Source organism: Caloenas nicobarica, chromosome 1 (genome assembly GCF_036013445.1).
Source record: "Caloenas nicobarica isolate bCalNic1 chromosome 1, bCalNic1.hap1, whole genome shotgun sequence".
In the NCBI taxonomy this organism is placed as follows: domain Eukaryota; kingdom Metazoa; phylum Chordata; class Aves; order Columbiformes; family Columbidae; genus Caloenas; species Caloenas nicobarica.
In genome coordinates this window covers 21,624,220-21,647,965 of record NC_088245.1, presented here as the reverse complement: position 1 = coordinate 21,647,965, position 23,746 = coordinate 21,624,220, and the positions used below count along the sequence as shown (strand labels likewise).

At 37.5% G+C, this 23,746-nt stretch overlaps 1 protein-coding gene across 1 annotated transcript in view; it reads left to right on the top strand.

Annotated features, from left to right (window-relative positions):
- The window catches only part of IL17REL (interleukin 17 receptor E like), a 43,342-nt gene that overhangs the window by 6,418 nt on the left and 13,178 nt on the right, over positions 1 to 23,746 (top strand). Inside the window, exons 2-8 of the mRNA XM_065658274.1 lie at positions 12,230 to 12,257; positions 17,548 to 17,697; positions 18,431 to 18,540; positions 20,003 to 20,117; positions 20,663 to 20,707; positions 21,440 to 21,579; positions 21,743 to 21,814. Of these exons, the coding sequence (XP_065514346.1) occupies positions 12,230 to 12,257; positions 17,548 to 17,697; positions 18,431 to 18,540; positions 20,003 to 20,117; positions 20,663 to 20,707; positions 21,440 to 21,579; positions 21,743 to 21,814 (660 nt within the window). The remainder of the gene's footprint in view (positions 1 to 12,229; positions 12,258 to 17,547; positions 17,698 to 18,430; positions 18,541 to 20,002; positions 20,118 to 20,662; positions 20,708 to 21,439; positions 21,580 to 21,742; positions 21,815 to 23,746) is intronic.

The window sequence follows — 23,746 nt, the reverse complement described above, 5'->3', positions numbered from 1 at the left end:
GTAAAACCTTTTTTTCTGATTTCGTTAACACTTATTTGCCATTTTTTGAAGGTCGGGAAATTATTTGCCATCTTAAAAACACAGAACAGAAAATATGTGCTGAACAGCACAGTGTCGCTGAGGAAGTTCCAGACCAGCTCTGAAGTACTCGGCTAGGAATTATCACAGAACCAGTAAATTCACGTAGACTCAGGTGTGATATGGACACATCACATCCTTGACTGTGCCTTCACAACTGTAGGAATTTAGTGGGCCAGAATTTCTGACATCAGGAATAAGCTGGAAAGTCACTGTAACTAATGATGCTGAGCACTGGAATAGATTCCCTGCAGACCTTATAGAGATCTCCACACAGGCTAAACAAATATCTCTCAGATATGTCTCTGATAAAGATCATTCTTCCTAAGGCAGAAATGTATTGTAGATGGTATCTTGAGTTCTTTTCTAACCCTAATATCTCTGCTTTGATGCATCATTTTCTCTTTTATGGGAACTAAAGATATTTTTTCGAGTAATATTTAACTCATTCCTTTGAAACAGTGAACAGAGCCTAAGACCTGTCGTACTGTATTCTTGCTGTGCCCTTTCAGCATGTAAAATATGGGACTCACCATAAAAGCTATGGGACATACAATGTCTTTCAGGAAGTGTCCGTGGAAAAATGAAGAGAGTTTTAGTTCTGCTTTGCAGATTATCTGTGGCTCTTTCTCTTGCAATAAAAAGTTTCAACTTAGTTACTTTGAGTACGTGTGGTAAATTTCAGTAATTTCTGGAAAACTGATAGTCTTGGAGTTGCCTCTACTTGCCTGCACGTTTTCAGAAAGTATGAATCATAGAAACAACATCGTACACTACTAGATGTGCATTCATTGTCTTTTCTTGGAAAAACTTTGAGGAAATAGAATTTATTGCAGTTAATACATTTCACTGTCTCTAGTTTTGTTTTTTGCTTTCATCCCTACATATGCAAACTTCCTTGATCTTTTTCCCACTTCATCTCCCTGACCTGCTGTTCTTCCTTCTGTGATGGCAATGGCAGATTTCTTCATTACTTTTCAAATTTTGAAAACCTTGTATTATAGTCTTTCCTCAATTGTGTGTTTGGTTTTTTTTTTAATTTATTTTTGCAATTCTCATTATAGTGTCATGCTTCATGACACTATAATGGTGGGTAGTAGGTGTTTTATTTTTTTTCCTCATTTTCAATATATTATATTTACATAGAATAATTTCTAAAGCATGGTCGCATCTGCATTAACCATTCAGTTTGCCTTTGTAGCTTATTTTCTCCTCCACTTAGGGGAAAAAAACACATACACTTTTTGGGCAAGTGTGTACCATAGGTGGTTTTCATTGAGTAAGGGCTATAATTAAAAATGAGACACAGCGTGAAGCAACATATGAAGGTACTGAACACTGATAGGTTTATGAAGCTGGGGCCATGCCCAGGAATTATCACTGTCTCTAGAGACAACAGACTGTTGAGGAGAGTCAGCTGAAACAATGCTGCTGTTGTGAAGTTGGCGGAATCTTGCCTTTTCGGAAGTCCTTCTTTTGGACCTCTGCCTCCTTTAACTGGACTGTGCTAACTTTAGCAGCTACAGTATGTGGAAGATACACAAGATGAAGCCAAACTATATGACTATTCCACAGTAGTTTTTTGGTTTTTGGGTTTTTTTTCTTTCTCCCCACCCCTGAATTCCCACAAAATTATGCGTTAACAGTAAAAAGCTAAATAGTGTAATGACTTTATGAGTAATTATTTTTTATTTTACATGATTTAGTCTTCCTAATTAATTCACAACTAGCTTCTGTATCAGTTGTCTCAAACTGCAAATGTTTTAGCTGGAATGCACAGTACAGATATTTTCAGTAGGGTTTCTCTGCATGCCGAATTTTGAATATGTTTTAAATTTTTCATGTACTCACACTGCTAGCTATTTCAGGGAAAGGTATTTTTGGGTTTTGTTGCTCTTGATAGGGTAGGAAAGGCATCTATGCAGGGATTCTGGTATAAAACTTCTGATGTAGGATTAAGACTTTCAGGTGCCATAATAATACAAATATGAATATTTAGGAAATAATACTCTCTTTCAAAAATTTTCAAGTATAAAGGTGCGTATACTAAAAAGATTTTCCTCATTTTGCTGTGGCTAGAGTGTTTCTGTAGCTCAAGCAAGCAAAATTAGAGTGAGTCAGGCATGTTTATCATACATAGTCTTTAATGGAAGCAGTTCATTAATTGATGCTGTGGCAGCAGCAAGGAATGCAGTGGCCTCTCAGGATTGCCATCCCATACTACTCTACCACTGCTTCTAGATGGCCTGAGAGATCATTTGTGCAGCCTTACAATGACATAAGCTAAGGCTACAATAAAACCAAAGTCAACATTTAAAAATATTTCTCAGCAGGAAGAGCTATAATCAAGGGTAATTCCAAGTTTATTTAGGTTTGAGATTCTTCTTTGTTTAAGGAGAAGAGGGAGAAACACCATTTTTATGGGAGCTACAAAAACCATAAACGTGCTCCTGCATTTCTCTCCATGGCTCAGCCCTGACGTGCCCTCTAAAGTCTTTAAACTGTTAAAATACATTATTGCCAAGTGTGCTTTGATATTCTAAATTTTACTTTGACTTTGTGATCCGTGCTGGCAAGGTTGAGATTGACAAGTTCATTTTTTTTTTTTAAGGCTCTCTGCCTCCAACATTTCAGGATAGTATCTGTACAACATTCACCCGTTCTATGACCCTGCTCTTTTCCTATGCTTCCAGGTTATTAAATACAAATTAAATGGAGATCATGAGAAAGCATTAGTGACTTCTCAGGGCAGTATGCGAAACCTGCATGCTCAGCATGGTGCTGCCTCAGGTTAGGCAAGGGAAAAAGTTAAGCACTGGTTTAGTCTGAGCTCCACTCTCCAGAGCCCAGGCACCTGAGTTGTGAGCCAGAGTCTGATGTTCTCTATTCAGAGCAGTTGCCAAGAGCCACTCTTCCAAAGTTTCAGTTTCTGGTTTTTTTTCTGATGACTGCTTAAAATTAAATGTAAATTACCTTTGAAGTAGGAAACAGATGTCCCATTTGAATGTTGAGAGCATTCTACTTTAAAAATTAAGCTATATCTTGGCTGTCCTTCTCTCAGACCGTCATTCTTGCATTTCCTCTCTATACAATATCGCTGCCCTGACAGGAGGCCTGGGAAGCCCTCGCGTTTACTGGGCAGTGTGGCAAACAGACAATGTAGGGTTAGAACTGCTTCAGGTTAAGGAGGATGTTGAACCTGGCTGTCCCTTGAGACAAGGACATGGAAGCTAGAGTATAAAAGTGGGAACGTGCCATATTCTGCTTCCCTATTCTAATATTTCCAGTTTGAAAGAAGCTGGGTATGAGCTTTGTTAGTTTGACCCCTGTGACTGTTAAACCTCCTCAAGCCACCCGCTGCACTGGGGGATGTGGGTGTCTCACAAGTGAGCGTGTGCCCTCCCAAAAAGCTTTTGTCATTCCGGCTTTGTTTTGGTCATGAACTAGACACCAAACTACATGCATCCAGGGAGCTTTCAGACCAGAAAGGGAGATAGGTGCCTAATAAGCTTATGAGCCTCTAGTGTAGAGAGGACAATTAATAAAGTATTATAAATCACAGTGTTTGTCTGAGATTACCACAGTTTGCTTAAATCATATTTCAGGTATGGAAATCCTCTTTTTGATTTGGTTGACAATCTTATTTTGCAAATGATGGAAAACCTTGTCTTAGTTTCACTACCAGTAGTAATGCAAAATCCGCACAGCAGAAGTGCCTTACTTGGAAATAATGTGACAGTTTTCTCATGGAGAAAGCTGAAATTTGTATAGGCAAAAAGTTTTTCCCCACTTGGATCTCATTCAAAGTTCATTCAAGTTGGTGGAAAGAGTTTCAGTCAACCATAGTCCTCCACAACTTGTGAATGTGAGCAGGATGGCACTTATCATTTATAAAGGTCACAGTGTAGGGCAGAGCGCTGTTCTGCTCCTGGGACTGACTCTAAACATAAAAACTCAGTAGTCTTTTAGAGCAAAATGGTGAGGACTTCACTGTGTATGCCAGAGCACTGAAAAGCCAGGCCTACAATATATTCCCTCTCTTACTGAGCAATAGTGTTAGGATGTATAAGAACATAGTAAACTGAATAGAAAAAGATCTTCAGGCCAAAAGAAAAATAAGTATTTCCAAAAGAAATAACCACTGCCTCCAGCAGCAACAGGAGCATTTCTATTCTGGAGGGTCTCTTCTCATGAGCTTCAATTCTTTTTTTTTTTTTTTTTCCCCACTCTTCTGTGGCAATCTCATGGCCCAGAGATTCCAGTCATCTCTGAGACTGCAAGTCTCAGTTCTGTCAGTGCTGCTGAGGGATCTCGACTAAATTTTTCTGGTAGACTCTTTTGTGTTACAGAGATCATGATACCATCCTAACCTCAAAGCATGGGATATCCATGGTTGTTTGGAGAGCTTATGAATCTACGTCTTCCAGTTTTTCAAGCAATGGCCAAAGTAATGGCTGAATTGAGCTGATGTTGGTGACAGTACTGCTTTTAGCAGGAGGCTGGACTTGTCGACCTCCAGAGACCCCTTCCACTCTAAATTTGTTTGATTACATTTTATCATACTCCGTATGAAATTTCCAGTCATTCATTGGAATAATCATTAATGCTGTGTTAGAATGTCCCCGTCTTATTGTTAGGCTAGAAGTGCTGATTTGGTGGATTAGTTGTCCTTTCAAGTAGCTGAGTGGTCTGAAATTTTTGGAACTCCGTGTATGGGATTGTGCTGATTTATACCAGCTGAGGGTATGGCATTCAAAGTCCATTTTAATTTTACTTTGTCTATTGTATGCAATTCTATTTTGTTAACAACTTGTATTAGTATTTTAGGAAATGTAATATGAAAATTATTGACTTTTTTGTTTTATTATTTTTCTGTTGTTGTTTTTATTTCTAAAAAAAAAAAAAAGAAGCCAGAGTATACTGTTGCTTCAAGCGAATTCTGCTTCTCATCCTGGAGCTGGAACATACAATAGAACAGGCAGCTTTTATTTCAGCCTGTCATAGCTCCTTTTGGTCTAATGAATTTAAAATCAAGTGGTTTCTGTGTAGGCCGTTTTTGTATCACAGCATTATTTTTACACACAATTCACTTAAAAAAAAATACAAGGAGGGAATTTTCTTCCTATTTGTGAGGATGAAAGCAATATTGTTTTGACTGTGCATTCACTTATAGGAAAAATGCACATCACTGCAAAGTGTTCCCGGAAATATAATTACTGTGCTGCCAACTCTTTCACTTGTTTGTCTTTGTAAAAGGGATCCAGCAGCCACAGTAATGGTCAGAAAACGTTACATGCCACATGTGGTCCAGCCAAAATATGGGACAGTCCATTTAAAATATGGAAACAGGGTTTCTCTGCATCAATACAGTACAGGAGGAAGAACATACTGACTTGAAAACAGAAATCTCTGTTATACCTGAGTAGTTGCAGGTAAAGTGAAGGACAAAAACCTAAGGGGCATGAGGGTCTCATGTTAGTAATTGCTCCTGCACTACTGGGGTACTGCTGGGCTGTAGCTGAAATGTTGGCCTTGTGACAATCAGCAGGTTATGGAGGACAGGTCCATACATTTGCATGTACATGTGAAATGGCAAACGGTGCAGGAAACAAAGACTGGTACAAGGCTATCTTTTAGACTGCTGTGGAGCCTTACTGAAGCAGTAAACCAAATAACCTCTTCCCTGTTTGTTCATCATCAGTTCACCATTTAGTTGAGAAAATATTAATATGTCGTTAAAACAGGCAGATGTTACCTTGCTCTGTTGGACACAAGCCAGCTCTCATTCAATAAGTGTGTGACCTCGTTAGCACTGTACTGAGCCTGAGCTTAACATCCCACTTCTCAGTAGTACTTATCCTCTCAGGTTCAGCACTGCACTAATGTGATGGGCTCGTTTTTGTTCAGCTTAGAATGCACACAGAGAGGCTCAGAGCAGGATAACGTATAGGCATGAGTCTGATGTTTTGTTTTTAGCATTCTGTAAAAAAATTCCAGCAATATCAAGGCAGTATCGTAGAAGCAATAGTTCCAAGTAGTCTAAAATAATGCTTTGCCATAAGTTCAGGTGCCTATTTTTTTTCTGCATGGATGACAGTCCGAATATTTCATTCTACTATTGCTTAGCTGATCCCATTGCACACTGTTTACATGTATCTGATTACCACATTGTCAGTCAAAGTTGAAGAGCAACCTTGTGGTTTGCGGAAAATTAAGAAGGATCATCAGTAAGATAGTTTTACCTTGGCAATGAAAGTAATTACGCATGACATCAAAACAAATGCAGTTGCTCCTATTGAGAAAAGGTATTTTTGAGATGCTGTATCAGCAATACTAACTATGAATTTTTAAGAGTTCTAAATTTTCATATTGTTTGTATTTATCATATAATACCTCTGGTTCTGAGTAAATATAACCACAACTCTGTTCAATTGCCAAGTGTGTTCTGTAGGCCTATTAGTTTTTTCTTTTCACACATTGCCAATAACATGCTTTTTTTTAGAAACACTTGACCTTGATATAGTTGACTTTTTTTCTTTTTTTTATTTTTTATTTTTAATTTTTTTTTAGTGGGACAGGAATCATTATATTATCTCCGTGCTTTCTCTTGCTATAAAGAATTCTCTTTCCTTACATTTGGTAAGATAAATACAGGGGTGACCTTTAGAAGAACAGAATGAGAAAATTCCTGTGAGGTTCGAGTCTCCACCAGCATCATGTAAAGTGCAAAGTCATTATCTCATTCACCTATGAAAATAGCGCTGGAAAAAGCTAAAGCATACTCAGTTTTTTCCATTTGTTAAGTTCACCCTAGATAGTTTCTGGGACTGAACGTAGAAAGAAATTACAGTCATTTGTTTATAGTCTGAGGAGCTTATGATGCAGCTCTAAATCCTCTCTGTTTCCATCCAAAGTGTTTAAATTCTATAGATCCATAACACTTTGCATGTGGCTGTCCGCTGCTCAAAGACCTTTTCTTTATGGAGGTGATCGAGATCACATTAGCATTGTCAAGTCTTTCACTAGAGGCCATGAGAAATCATTTAGGGCTCTTATGACCCAGCATCTGTTGGCTCTTCCCTCCATGAACATAAAGGGGTGAGCAGATGGAGAAAAGAAGGCTGCTGGCAGATTGCCTACGTAGAAAGGGGTAAGTACCTCCCTCTCTGTATCGGAGGATAACTACTGATTTGACATGGTTGTGGCGCTCCCAAATGAGACAAAGAATATCACCACTTTACAAGGTAACAAATGAACCCTCGTAGGAAACCATCTTCAGAATGGTGTATGGTTCTCGTCACTCCATTGGGAAAGATGCATTAAAGTAGAAATAGCTGCTGAGAAGGGTGATGGTAAGAAGGAAAGCCTTTATTAGAGAGGAATAAAAGAGCTTGGCTTTTATAGGCCACAAAAAAGCTGAGAAAAGTTATATTACTGGCTGTGGATAAATTGAAAGTAAATTCCAGGGTGAAAAGCATCTATTTAAGTGGAAAGATAATGGGTACAATCAGAAGTCAATACAAGCTGGCCATTTCTGTGTTTAAATTAGAAATGAAAAGATTTGGTGCTGTCAGAGAACAGGGCTTCTGGAGTAGCCTCGGCTATTGGAGCAGTGCACACGGAAACCCGACAGATTTTAAAATGAAGCTTCACCAGTTTTTGAAAGGGATTAGATGATGTAGCATCTGTGGTTATCAGGGGGCTAGATCCAGTGATCCTGGAGATCCTTTCTAATTGTGTGCAGAATAAGATGGATTTCTGCAGAGCATCACCTCTTGACTGGAAATGAAAAAGAACATGATTAGATTCACCACTTCTATCAGCCTTTTGGCTACAATTTGCGCGTCGGTTATTGCAAGACCACACCACATTAAGACAACACTTTTTAATGGTGGTGAAAGAACAGAAATTGTTGGAATAGAGGGAAATGTCAGAATATGGTCATGTTCCTTTTTCTCTGCCCTGTCTTACAGTCGAACATAAAGTAGGAATGTGGGCAATAGGACGAAAAACTGTCCACCGTACATTCATTGACTCTAATGTAGGCATTTTAATGAATGAATGTTAAGTGTCTGACAACAAGATCCCAATTAAAGAACACATTTTAAGGCATTTTCGGGCTTATTACTATTCCTGATGGAATTATGGAAGAGCTGCCACCATTGCTTCTATGAACAAGGTACAACAGAACTAATAGGTAGACTGTAAAACCAAATTTGCCTTAGAATCTTTTCTGCATGACCGAACATTCAGGGAATCATTTCCACACTTATGCGCTTGATTCAGTGCCTGGAGATTTAAGAAGAAATGGGAAGCACATCTAATCTTTGGGTTTTTTCCTTGGCAATTTTAATTCATGAAAATATTCTCTGTGCCCCCAAATCTAAGTCTGCGTCTGCTGATCTCACTTTCTTCTCTATGTTCTTTAAATAAAACAATGTGATATTACAATTGGCTCAGATTAAGGAGAAGTTGCTGTGCTAGCTAAAAAGTTGGCACCACACCTTCTATTCAGAATGCTGCGCATTGTTGGTGTCTGTTCAGATAACCTCTAGCTACAGTTGAGTAATACCACAAACGGGGAAAACCCTAGAGAAATAGGAAAATCCCTAACTGTTTCTGCATTGTGTAAGTATATTTTGCTTAGACTCTTGCCCTAAGCAGATATGAATCAAAGATGCTCTCTGTATAGGAATAAAATGTACTATCATGTTCAGGATCTTATTTTTGCATAAAAGACACCCACAGCATTTGTGAAAGGGGAAGAAAATTTCCATTCTGCTTTTAGTGTGTTATGTTTTTCTATTGCATTCATCACTGAAAATTCCTGAAAATAGAAGATACGGAAAGTGGGAGAGGAACTTCATTAATTTATTTGAGTCCTTCTTTGAGACAAATGGTCTCTTTTGGCTATTTTGCAAAATGATTATAAAAGAAAATTCCACCCCACCCCCCTGGCATCATACAATAAAAAAGAAACATTTAATAAAAAAAAGGAATTAGACTGTGACCAAATGCTTGCTGTAACTGGCAAATGTTTGTGCAAATGTTTGATTATTTATGTAAAACTTCCCAACAACTCTTCACCCAGAACGAAACCAAGTGCCCAAGAATGTCAAAACATCTCCCTACCAGAATAAAAATAACTGATGGATACGTTTCTTTTTTTCCAATGGAGAAGATAAGCAAATAAATGCAAGATGGTACTGGAAAGTACTCAGATGGTAGGATTCATCTGAGCAATAGTGAAAAACAAGATTTAATTAGGATAGACTAGAAGGTATAGGAGGATTTCTTCATTGTCTCACAGCCCTACAGAAGTGGGTAGCTTTTTTTAATGTTTATAACTTAATTTATTTATATATGATTTACATTTTCCAGGTGTCGTAACAGGGGCTCCAAAACACTGGCCTTCTCCAAGTAAAAGTCTGAATCCTCTGAGTTTTGTGAGATTTTTGTTGTTAACTTCAATGGGATCTTGATTTATTCCTGATGTATTTTTGCACCATGATTGTAACCAGAAAGAATGTTTGGAGAAATTATCTTAAAGATGATATTCTAAGAAATTTTGACTGGGAATTGGAAAATTTCTCAAGCCATCTAACCAAAATATTTTCAATAGTCTGGCTGCAAAATGGGAAGTAATTTGCTAAATTATCAACCCCATGAGAGATTAATTTCTTCCAGTAAGCAGTGTCTCAGTAATTAGTTCATCCAACAGTTAGGTTTTCTCACCAAGAAAGCTAGCTCCCTAACTCACTCACTCAATTTTTTTGCAGTCATTTTGTATATTTGTCTATTCTACTTCCTAAGGCCATGGAGAACCTCAAGTAAAGAGACTGAATTCAAATTGTCCTTCTGCGTATTCCAGCGGGGTTTTATTAGAAATAATTCAAAGGGAGGGCCTTGAAACAGTGGTTAAAATTCCGGTGGGGTTTTATATGAGCTGGCATGTTCCACTTTTATTGGTTTAGTGTTGCACTTAATTATTCAGAAAGCTGCAGTCTTCTTTCTATTGATGAATGTGCACTGGGAGAATCAGCAAACTACCAATGAAGCTTTTTTGGGAGAGGCAGAAGTAATTCATAAATGACAAATATTTCTATGAACTCGTTACAGCAGAAGTGAAGTTGCACCAGTTACATTTTTCAGTCCTTCAGGGGGATTTGAGGAATTTATGAAACCACTGAAATAGAAGTACTCCAGTTTTAGAAGAGTTATGTAAACAAGTTTGATTTCCTTTATAGACTCGTAGAATCATAGAGTAGCTTGGGTTGGAAGGGACCTTCCAAGGTCATCTAGTCCAACCCCCCTGCAATGAGCAGGGACATCTTCAAGGAGATCAGGTTGCTCAGAGCCCCATCCAGCCTGGCCTTGAATGTTTCCAGGGATGGAGCATGCACAACTTCTCTGGGCAACCTGTGCCAGTGTCTCAGCACCGTCATCGTAAAACCTGTCTTCCTCATGTCTAATCTAAATCTCCCCGCTTTTAGTTTAAAACTATTACCCCTTGTCCTATTGCAACACGGCCTACTTCTTTGAGTGTTGTTGTAGTATTGTGTAGAAGCAGCCAAAGACATGTCTTTAGCAATGTCACAAGTAATTTTTATAATCTTCAGTCTATGTAAGTATATGACCATCTCTGTCTTATTATAAAAAGTGGTTTAAAATATCACCTTTTATGCTTCTGAACTTTTATGAGTAATAGTGACAAACAGCCAATCGTAAAAGATGACAACTCACCTCCAGAAGTTATTATTAAAAATAAAAGTGCCAAAAGGACAAAAGAATGAGAACTAATACAGGTTAAATACTGGTCACTGGTTTTCCAAAGGCCTGCTTGAAAAACAGAGTTATCTAACAAAAAACTTAAAAGCAGTGATGAAGGACAGAAAACACACTTCTTGGGTACTCTAGGCAGCTGTCATAGGGTAGTCAACCTGCTGTCATTTCTCACCTGGAGCAGTAACAGGATTTTGCTCTCCAGCTGCATTCATGAGGAGGACAGAGCTGCCTGTGATGAAAGCCTCCAGGAAGACCAAGCAATAATTATTTTATGATGTGCTAATACTTACCCAGTCTGCAGCCTCTGTGTTTTTCTACAACTTGAAAACTGCCCGGTGTCCACTGAGAGAGTTTTGCTGGCTCTCAAACTCACAGGTTGTTGGCTTATCGACAAGATCCTAAAATGTTTTAAAAGAACGGAGAGCTCCCAGTCCACCCAAGAAGAGAGGAGACAGGGTGATGCCTGCTCCTTCTGTGGGTGTGACAAAAGTGTATGTATCTGTGAATGAGACACAGGTTTTAAAGGAAAGCAGAGGGGAACATATATGCTGCATACAAAGAAATACTGGTATAAGTAATGTGTCAGAAACTTGAATGCCAGAACAGGAGAAAACATATTTGCTGGCTAAGAAATAGCCTTTCTTTAGAATGTCCTGCATAGTATTCAAATTAAGAGCTGTTATTTTTATACTCTACAAAAATTTTAGTGTGTGGTTAAGGGTTTATTTTATTGGGAAAATGGATGCAGTCTGTCTGAAAGATAGCTGGAAACTTTTAAAAATCTCAGTATTGGGTTCACGTTGCCTCTTACAGTGGTAAGTATTGTGCCTGAGTAATTTAATTTCTGGGATTTGGAGCCATATGGTTCTCAGAAATAAAAAGACAAGTCTTGTTTCTAAACTTCATTTGCAATTACTGTAATACTTCCTTCCATTGGCCTAGTGTGATCTTCTGAAAATGATATAATATTAGAAGTGCTTCGTTTACCCTGGTATGAAGCAGTCCATGGTAACAAAACAATAAATAAGCTATTGGTCAGTGTGAATGGCAGTACCTTGTAAAATGATGCCTGTATTTGTTGGAACTGTTATACTTGTTATAACAATTACATCTCAGCAGAAATACATGAAAAGAAGGATAATGCTGATCTTGTGTCCCTCCACATGTTAGGTTGTCATATGCAGTAGTGATATGCATTTTCACTGTGTTTGAAAATCTTTTTTTTTCTTATCTTGAAAATGATTTGTGCTATGGACTTTGAACATGTATACTTGTTTAAGATATGTTTATATTTGTGTACAATAACTTAGCAACATTTGTTTTTATTGCTACCTCAGCTTTTATAATATTTTTTTTCTATTTGCAGGGGATTCATTGTAAAAGCAAACCTTCCAGTGAGTATACATCATTCACGTTTTTACTAATTTGCTTTTGAGAAATAAAGATAATTCATTGCTGATAATAAATCCACTTTCCTGGTGACATCAGATCACTGTCATGACAGGGTATTTCCCACCAGTTTCCTTGTACAAAACACTGGAAATTGGTAAGCTCTGATAAACAATAGGTTAATAACGACTGTGTGTTCTTTCTTTATGGTCTTCCTTACCATAAATGGTCATTGGGAGAATTTGCTTAGTTATTTGACATGTTTTATTGATTCTATTTATTATTATTGCCTCCAGTAATAAAACAGGCTCTTGGATTGCCTGAACTCTGAAGCCTCCACCAGTTGCTCCTCCAGTGCACACCATCACTTGACAGGGAAGCATAAGGCAGCTGCCTTGCAGGCATCCCCCTGAGGTCAGTGCTGCTGGAGGCCCAGCTCTCAGCATCACTTGTCTCCACAGCGCCTTTCCTGCATCCCCGTGGCAGAGAGTCCACAGAAAGGGAGAAGCTGCAGCGCTGAGCCATGAGCGTGTGAGATGCTGATGCTATGGCATGGGGCGTGAGCTGAATGTCAGCTGTCATGAGTCTTACTCTGAAAGCATGTCATTTGTGGGAAACGCTTTGAGGCAGAGAGAAGGGACACGGCCGTGGAAGGGAGGCAGTCCAAAGTCCCACTTGAATAAAGTGTCTGGTCTTCTGCCAGTGAGCAGAGTGAGCTGTTGGCGGTTGGTTCAAGGACTGTGAATTAAACTTCTTAGGATCAGGCAGCTGAGCTGCTAGTTACACAAACTGTGTGGAAGGAGTCTTAGAAGAAGAGAGAAATGGGAGTGGACCTCTGCTCTGCGCAGCTGAAGCATGCCTCCATGCCCTCAGGCAGCACAGGCTGAGGAAGCCGAACCCTTCCCCCAGGTGTCAGAGGGAAGGACACTTGGTTATGAGTTAAAATCTGTGCTGGGTATTACACAAATGCAGATCTAGATAGTGGAGACTCACTGTAGGTACCACGAGGTAGTGATTCATTCTACCCACCTTAGAACAAGGTGAATTATGAGCTGGGAGGGAGGCGAGAGGGGTTCTCCCTCCCTGTTGGCTACCAAAGATGCTTAGATGACGCACATAAGCTTAAACTAGATGTTTGGCTCTTAGCTGGATATAGACTTTGGGCACTGAAAAGTTTGTAAACCAAAGATCCTTATCTCACAACACGATGTACGTGAAACAGAGCTGGTTGTAGGTTTTCCCTGCTGCCTGAAAATGACTTATCAGCTATCTTTAATACTAGTGACATGTAGGATGACTCAGCCTTATAGGACTGACGAAAAAACATTTTTTCAGTCTTCATCCTACTTCACTTGTGCAACAGTGGGTGTAGACTAATTTCCATAATTTGGCACAGTATATCACATATATCACAGGCTCTCAGCCTGAAATTTAATCAATTTCATAATTGATGTAAGTACTTTTTAAGTAGCAAATTTTGGTATTTATTAACTGAAGTGCACCGTATGGTTATCTTAGGAGAGTATATCTAGTTTGTTTGTGAGCTTTGTTGAATCATCATAATGCACAAATGCAGCAGATACTGTGGTAAATCGCATGCAAATAGGTTTGAAATGCCACTGTAATTTATGCTCATAGAATGATGCTCCAGTGAAGCAATTTTAGCATGCTTTAGATGTGCTCACAGATGTAGCACTGTCATTCAAATTCTTACAATTCTTGCAGGAAAAAAGTATCAAACAAAAAAACAGTTAGGATTTTCTATTGAGTATTAGCCTGGACCTGTCATTAATGGGTTTTTGCTGCAACTTTTTTTGCTCTTCTTCAATTTCATCGTCTTGCCTGAGGCTGCAAATTAACCATCTAATCATTTCTATTGTGTATTCACGGCTTATCTCTGGCTTCTATTATCCAAGTGTATATAAGGTGCGTTTTGCTGTCATGACAGTTCTGGGTTGATTGCTGCATCATCAGATTAAAAAAATAATCTGCTGTGGTTGAGCTGATGGCAAGAGTACAAGGAAAGTGTCTACATGCTGCATAATAAGCCTTGGGTTCTCTATGCCTGGGCTAACATGTGTCCGTAATTAAGGAATCTTACAGCAACAATCACTCTCTCATGTAGGGCTAATTACAGTTATAATTCATAAACATAAAATTTAGGCAAGATTCACTCCACAGGTGGTTTGTGTAGCAAGACGTCTCTTTATGTCCTCTGGGGTATAGATCATACTACTCGTGAGAAAACGAAAGAGGTGTGTGTTCCAGAGGAAACTATCTAAGTGGGGGGATTAAAAGATGATAAGGTAAGAGCTTACTGAAGAATTAGTCAGAAATGAGTCTCGTACTCATGATTTATAGAATGAAAATAGTTTTCTGGCAGCTCTTCCTTGTATCGTATATTTATTGTGATCCAAAACTAATATCCTCATGCATGATATGGTCCATTTAAATTATTATTAATGAGTTTTGCAGCATCTTATGCAATTCTCAAAGTGCATCATAAAATTAATGGAAAAACATCAAAAGTGGAAGAGTCATTTCATTTTATCCAGTGTAATACTTATTTATTCTCAGTTTGAAGGTAGAAACCATAATCAAGGAAGACAGTGTCCCCACTTACAGACAGAGAGTAGTCTTTAAAACTGTGTTTGTGCAGCTGCCTGATACTGATCCAATGACAGCATTGCACCTAGATATGACTTAGAATTCTTCTGGGATAGTTCCAAGACTGTTACATCTGACAATACCATACCTCAGGCAGTAATAACTAGGGACCAAATTCAATTAAGTCATGAGAGTCTCTCCTAAAAATAAGTAGGGTCAAATAATACAGTCAAATTCACCCGAAGAGAACACTTTGTGAAGATTTGTCAGCTTTGACAATGTGTGTGTATATATACATATATGTATATATACACACACATTGCTCTTCCCTTAAATTATTTCTACACAGACATGGGAATAAGAAAGATTAGGCCTGGATGAAGAAACTTACACCAATAACCAAGGAAATGAGCAGAAAGAGTTGCTCCTGGATGACATTTAGTAGCTACAAATGTGTGTCATACGATGCAGCCAAGAGAATATCTTTTTGAGCAAAGAGTCAGAGCTAAAACTAATCATCACTCATCACGTTATTAGTAATAATTATCAGGTAGTTCTGCAATATAATAATTTCCCAATTGACTGTGAGTGGATTGATTTGGTATTGTACAATAACTCTTCAGGATTGTTATACCACCCACTCTTGGAACACGGGATATAGTGTTCAGATCTGGCTGCTGTGCACTGTGTTTCTTAAGGCTTCATCATCTCTGTGGAAATACGTTTACAAATTCTTCAAAAGTCATTGTACTCTACTGCTCTTAAGTTCTAGTTTGTGTATTTTGAATGATCTGTGTTTTTTCTTTGGTTTGCACAAATTGTCCTCTCTTATTGCCAATATTACCTTGAATAATTGAGTGTTGATTTCACTGTCAGTTGAGGTAAAATGTCTTTGTTTTTCCACTCCTTTCCATTTGGTTCATATCAGCATATCCTGTTGCCTCCAAAAGATGCTTAATGGCAAAAAACTCCAGGATAATGGAGTGGATGTTCAGGTGTGAAGTGTTTGTCTTTTCTGACTTTTGATGTGTATCATGCAAGGTTTATTTTTCCTCATACCAAGTGTGAGGGCACCTTAATGCCTGACAGAATCAAGCCAAGGTACCACACTCATGTCAGTCTATCTTCACACTCTGCATGTATCAGTCCCTGATAATGGGCTTCAGCTGCAACTGGACACTGTGAAAGTGAGGATCTCATAACATAAAAAGAGGTCCTGTGCAGGTTAATACACTTTCAGTCTTTAAATTTAGAGCACTTTCCTTCATTGGAGGGGTTGGAGGAGTAAGGAAGGAGAAGTTTTGCCCTTCTTTCTCCACATCCTACCCTTCTTCTGTGAGAACTGTGGATGTGTCTTCTGTGTGAGTTCGTGGGTATCTGTGCTTGACAACAATTCTTGGCTAGATATTGAGGGATGCACCTTTTCCTGATGATTTAAGAGAGTTATCCTGTATTTTATAGCAAGCACAGTATCAAGGCACTGCTGTTTCATACTATGTTCTTCCCCAAACTAGCCGAAGTCCTCCTAGGAGTATGTTCAGCCATATGACTAATAAGAGTCAGATTTTATTTTGTTCTTCCAGCCTGTCCCAAAGGAGGCAAATGGAGAATATGCAGTGAAATGCTTTGTTTTATTTGGGTGTCTTTTAACTTTCATGCTGTGTGCTCAAGTTGGAAGGGTAAGAAATATTTCAAAATGGCTATGATGTAGTTACGGCTAAAATGAGGTGTACTGCATTGTACACCACAAAACCAAGGGAAAAAAAATCCCTGACTATTTGTTCTGATATTTTCTTGAACTCTTATTTTTTGGGACTACAAACAATGTATGTGAGGTAGAGAAGCCCAAGGAATTCACTGGGGATTAAACCCAGTGTACCAATATCAATTGATGAATAAATAACTGATTTCTGTTCAGGGCAGTCTGAGAAGTAGAAAGAGATGAAATACGGCAAACTGAAGGGAACTGGGACCTTAAGACTGTTTTTTTCTTTTGCATTGGCCTACAGAAGGTGGCTGTGCAAACAGATGTCTTTAGGTTTTTGGATAACTAAATTTGCATAAGAAAATAAGATGAGACACAGTAGCTGCATTCCATGCCTACTGTTTACAACTTGAAGGCCTGGATAATATTTATTGTGCTCTTGCTCTTCTGGTTTTAGAAAAGAAGGAAATCCTGTAGATGTAAGGGATTTTTCCATTACTAGGAATGCAATGGTGCCCTCTTGTGTGAAAATGAAATTTTAACAGTAGTTGAGACCATCAGCCAATCCTAAAATTAAAATACTACCTATGAGAGTTCTCACAATATACAAGTAATGGTTTCGAAAAGAAGTTTAAATAAACTTTTAGTCTAGACACAATCTAGCAGATCTGATTATTTAAAAACACTGTTAGTCTAAGTTCACTCTGCTAGCCTTAACTAAGTGTGAATCCTTCCTCTTGTGGGTCAACACTTCCCTAACCCAGGAAATTTATTATCAAACCCCATCTGTAATGTGGTTTTTCAACCCCCACTTGCATTGCTAGTGAAGCCAACCAGCTCTGTTGGCCATGTGGGGAGTCTTAGGTAAAGTACTGGCTTTGCTACTGATCTCAGTGGAGCTGGAGCTTTGCCTTTGGTGATTTCTCTCGGTCAGATATCCTATGCACAATGAGATTTCTCTTTCTTTGTATTTGTATTTGCAGGTGGCATTTTTAACAGCTTCTGCCATGATGCTCCTGCATCTTTGTCTTCTATGGTACTGAAAAGCATGAAGATCTCAACAGTGATGAAATGTGTCCAAGGAAGCCCATGCTCTCTCCATTTGAACATTAAGGGAACTCTGAGTCTGGATGGTAGGAAACAGATTTGCTACTGAATAATTTCTGTTTACTTTTTTGTTTATAGCTGTTCAGCCAAATTTTGTTCCATATTGCAACATTTGTGTCAAAACTGTTTTCATGTAATTACATCAGAAAGATATTTTTTGTGAAAACCCTGGCCCTTCTTGAGGGGATGAGAACTAACATAATGAATTCAAGACAACTGAATTTTTACTTTTGACGTAATAGACTTAACTTGTCCTCTACCAATGCCCCAAGCATACTGCTGCCCTTTTCGTTCTTGCTCTGACGCTTGTGCATGCACACACACAGGCTGATTTTCTCTGCCTGGTGACTCAGACATGAGCAACTGCCCCAACAGGAGAAACAGTTTATGTGTCTGAAGTTACAATTCTGCACTAAAATAGAATGAAAGCACTCAAACTTTTGGACATATAGTCTATTTTTACTAACACCCTGCCATTCATGTGCTTAGTGTGTTACCGTTGAGATATTTCCTGGTGTGCTTCACTCGGAGTTAATAATTTTATTTTTTTAATTTGCATAAATAAAGCTTCAGTGTACAGCTATCTGTATTAAAACCTTGCTCCCACCCCCATGCATGCGTTATATATAATGCCCCTTTTTTAACATGTACCTTTCACCTAGAAAAAAAGCTTATGACATGGTATATTTTCATTTATTTTTTGTTTTTCTTAAAGATGCTCAAATTATATTTTTGAAATCTATTCTTAACTCATTTCAGAAAATATCCGTGGGCTGGAAATATGTTCTTTTTCACTGGGCACACAGCAATCTCAATGCACAAATGTGAGATTTGCTAGGAAAAAAAGCAAGCTTCTTAATGGAAAGAAGGTAAACTCTCTTTTTTTTGGATTGTTTTTCACTAAAATGTTGATGAACATTTGAAAAAAAAATTCTTTTCTCTCTCATTTTCTTCTCCTATTGACTTTGCAGAAAACTGCAATTAAATGTATGCTTCAGCATTGCCAAATGAAACACCATAGAAAAATGTCCTTTTATAACCCATAAATTCAATTCTCTACCATTTTCATACTTCTTCCACTTACCTTTTTCCAAGAGAAGGTGCCTCTCCAAAGCCTAATTTTCATATCAATCTTGCTGGCTTTGTTTTTGTGCCCACCAAATTGTGGGGAAACTTTTGTATCTCAAATTGATAGGAAGTACAATGCCACAGGGATTTTAAGTGCATCCATATGATTAATTTAAGTCCAACCATGTCAATGGAATTTAAACATCTAGAAGACAGCCAAGTGCCTAAGCACTTGTGCACATCTGTCTTAAATTTGTGGTAATAATTGCAAGAGCAGAGTATAATTTTTTACTAAATGAAACCCAGAAGTATTTGTTATTAAAATTTGCAACTGGAAAAAAAAAACCAAACATCCTTGACCAACTGTTTAAAAGAGATGAATTTTTGCTTTTAATTACTGGTGGATAACTGTTAGTAATCCCATACAAAATGTGTTACTTGATGTTATATTGATTGCACACATGAAACAAAGTTCCTCTCCCAAACTGCAATTGCAGTTTACACTCTATAGTACCATGTGATGATCAAATGTCTCTGTTGGCAATGCAGGACCAGCAATAAACAATTGGAAGCTTTCAGAGCAAGGTAAGTTTCGTAGGTGAGACTTGGCAAACATATTTAACGAAATTTTCTTAGTTTCAGTTCAGTGACTAGGATGATAAGGTATCTTCTACCCTTCAAAAGGCTTGTACCAAACAGGAGTATATCCAGCATGAAAATCTATATGGAATCTAATAGTTTCTGATATCAGTGAGAGAATGACCTGCTATAATTGGACTTCAACTTTTGTCTCCTAAATTACTTTCTCTCTCACAAACAGTTACTGAAATGAATAAATTAGCTGAAATTGCCATTAAATCTTTCAACGGACATTTTTTTCCTCTTCTGCAAATGCCCATGCTTGTAAACTGCCTACAAACTTGGACTTTTGGTAGTATGAAAGACCTTTTTGTTTTTGAAATTCAGTAAGCATTGGGTATGCTTTTAGGATTATTTGATAGCTTGTATATATTTGGATTTCTGGAAGTGAAGAAGATAGCAACATTCTGGATTAGAAGTAATAACGCTTTTTGAAATCCTTTCATTAAGTGTTCTCTGCTTCTTTTACATTCTTAATGCTACAATATCTGAGACTACTTAATGCTCCTTGCAAATATAAATAAATCTAAACAAATAATATTGCTTGCTTAACTCTGATAACCAGTGGTTTTCATGTATTCTGGAAGTCATGCACAAACTTGATTTTATAAATGTTTTAAACAGGTACAGATACAATTCAATTGCATTGAAGTCAATGTAGCACAACACATCTATGTGACCATGAGAACAGTACCAAATTACTGTGAAGTCAAGCTGAGTCAGGAATACTATGTGGAAGGTAGGAAAACATCTTAAACCAGATGTTTTTCAAGAAACATCTTTTCAAAGAAAAAAACCCAAACCAAACCAAAAAACCCCAAACGCGAAGCCAAACCACGTTCTGGAATACACTGATTTAACTGATGGTAGATCATGCATACCAGGACCAGTCTTACTCTACATTTCCATGATTTATTCTGTGCATATAAATGTTTGACTTGCTATATTTTTATTATTTTTATTAGTATTACTTAAATTATTATTAGGTACTAGGTAAAGAAATGCAGTGTTATATCCTAGATTGCCACCTTAAACTGCTGGTGAGGTTTTCGAGTAGAAACCCCAGACGGGTGAGATAGGTCCTTAAGGCAAGTTGTGATATAATCTCTGTTTGTGGTAAGGGTACTTTTATGTTGTTTATTTAGGAATGGATATAAATCTGCCTTTAAAAAGGGGTATGAGAGATACATTTCCTGTTGGGAAGCTATTGGATAATTTGGTAGTTTATTTAGACAGTTCTATAAATAAAGCAGCACTGAAGAAAACTCTGGTTCTGTTTCACAGATTGCCGAAACAGTGATGTGGGAAAATACATTCCATCTTGTTCAGGTGAGCTGATCTTCTATATAACTTAAAGCTGTCAGGTATTTCTGGTGACCTATATAGTGACATGTTTTCATAGCTGAATAAGCAGGGAAAAAATGTTGATTTAGAACTACCACTACTTGTAATTACCATGTAACTGATAGGTAATGTCCTGGAAAATGTGTTTCTTTATGTTGACTTGGAAATGCTAGATAGCATATAAAGATATTAACAACCTATTTAATAGTTAAACTTTTGGAAATAGGGTTGTGTCCTTTTCATGCATTTTGAATTGCTGGTTTTATATTTTTTTCTATAGACAGATCTCATAAAACTGAACATATTCTCTAAGTAATGAAATTGCAACCTTAGGATAATCAGCTTTTGTAGTAGTATTAGTGTGTATATTTCAAGTATTCATACATGAACTACATAAGATTTTGAGTACCACAGCTGAGGTACAATCTTTAGGTGTCCTGGGCTCTCAGTATTGCCAGTGCTAATTTAAGTAAATAAACTGAAATTTTTTCTCATGGAAATTATTGCATCATGTAAAATAAGAATACCTTTGGGAATGCCATGATATGAAATGAATGAATTCCAATATCCTAGGTAATAATCTATAGATGTTGAATTTCATCTCCATCAAGTCATGAAATACATTTTATACCTTTTATAAAGAAATAACAAAATCAGAAATAATAAAGTAATAAATAAACATGTGATAATTTCATGCTTGAATTTTCTTTATTTCAGCTGGGAAGTTTGATTATAACGTAGACAGGGCAAGGAAAATCATATCAGTGAATGTATCCAACTTTCTTGGAGATCAGGATTATTACATTCGCCTGTGTCACAAATGGTTTACCTGTGAAGATTTAGGGGCATTTGCTGTGGTGAGTTAAAGCTCAAAGCAGTTTGTTGAACTGGTGGAGGGTGACTTGTAGGTGGAAATGCTCATTGAGGTCATAGTTACAAGAGATGGCCTTCTATATCTTTATTTAGCTTTATTAAAAGTCATTTACCGTCCTGGATTCATGACCGTCTTTTTTATTTCAGATAAAAGGGAAGGAATCTTTTAAATCAGCTTCTCTGAAATATTCTCAGCTACTTCCTTGTCTTTGCATTGAGGTAATACACTCTGGAATTTGGTATAGATTTGTGTTTCAGAGCTAAGAAGTTTTATCTGGGATTTGTGCTAAGAAAGGAGGAAAAATTTGTAGGAAAAGGCTTTAGACCTAACGTTTTGACTAAGGTTTGTCTGACCTTATGACTGTGTAAATGTAGAAGAGATTTTTAGGAAACACTAATTAAAACATGGAGACAGTAAGAAGACGTGATGCAGTTTACATTAATTTATGGAAAGTATTATGTAAGATTAACTTGATTTTTTAATGAGAAATGAAAAGACAGAAAATTTAATCTGACTGAACTTCAGCGTAGCATTTGATTTAGTATTGCATGAGAAACCAAAAGAAGAATTGGGGAAGCTGGGGATGAGAACAAAATTTGTATGGTAGATAATACCTAGCTGGAGGGCTAACTCAACTACTGTTGAATAGGGCTGTGCTAGTAGGAAGCTTATTTAAGGACCACACTTAAAGCATCTCTTATATAAATATTTTCATCAATGACAAGGGCACAAAATACGGGATCATGTTAATGAGATTTACTGATAATACAGTTGAGGGATGTAATCAAAATGGAAGAGGGTCAGGATAATTGGAAGAGACTAGAGATCTTCATATATGAAATAACTTAAGGAGGATGAAGATTAATGTATGAGGTGAAAGTTCATACACTTGCTCAAATAAAATAATTCTTGCTCTAAGATGGGGGTCATCATTTAGAAATAACAGTGGAGAAAAAAAGATCTGGGTGTGATATGCTTAAACTAACATGCTTACATGTAAATGTGAACAAAGTGGGTCCAGTGGTTTAGATTATTCCAAGCTAACAGGAAAGTATGGGCAAGGCCTTCTTTGAAATACTGTAGGCAATTCTTGTAGCCATATTCAAGAATGTTTAATTAAAATGGAAGATGTACATAAAAAATCAAGAATGGGTCAGAAATTGAGAGACTGTCTTATAAAGGAGATCCAAAGAACATGTTTTTTTAACCTGGTAAAACACATGCAAAGAGAAAATGTTTTTATTGTCTAAATACACATCAGAAGGGTCACTTATCAGGAATAAAAAGTCACCAAACCAATCTAAAAAGATCTTGGTAAGCTATAAAGATACTATGTGACCTAGTTTCTCAGTGAATTTTGGGACAGGATTTACCTTGTGGATTAAGATGCCTAAATGTAGACATCCAGATGTAGATATCTACATTCGAATTAGATGTCCAAACTCTTACAGTCAATGATGAAGATCTAGTTAATGCCGCCACTTACTCAGCTGACCAAATGTAGATGGCTGTTTCGGGATGTGCTGGACAGCACTGTAGACTCCGCTGGTTGCATTGGTTGAATCTTCATATGGTTACTGTAAGAGTAATTTGGGCACTTTAGTCACACTCAGATGTGTACAATGTAGGCATCTAAAATCACATCCCTTAATATGTGATTTGGACCACAAGGTCTCTTACAAGCCCAGGTAGTTTTTTTTTCATTCCACTCTGAAAGGTACGAGGTCACTGGAAAGATATTATTTCTCTCAGCACATACACAGGGAATGCCACAATATGATCGCTGAGCAAACAGATGGGAACTGCGAGTAACAGAAACATTTGCACATGAATCTAAATAACAAAGGTATTGTAACAGCCATGCACATATACTTGCAGATTGGATTGTTAGTCCTCAGATTTTAAGGATACATCATTTACCATAACGAAGGCCAGGTGATCTGATATTATGATTCTTGAGTGTCTTTTGATACCCCTAGAAAGTAATGACACTGTAAGAAACTTAATGAAAATCAAACTGAAACACTTTCTAAATGAAATTGGGCTTTTAAATATGTGACTCACATGTAGTAGGAATATAGTGATCGAAGGGATCACCTTAGTTCATCAGCTCCAATCGCGCTAATGATGAAAACTGAAAAAGATATCTA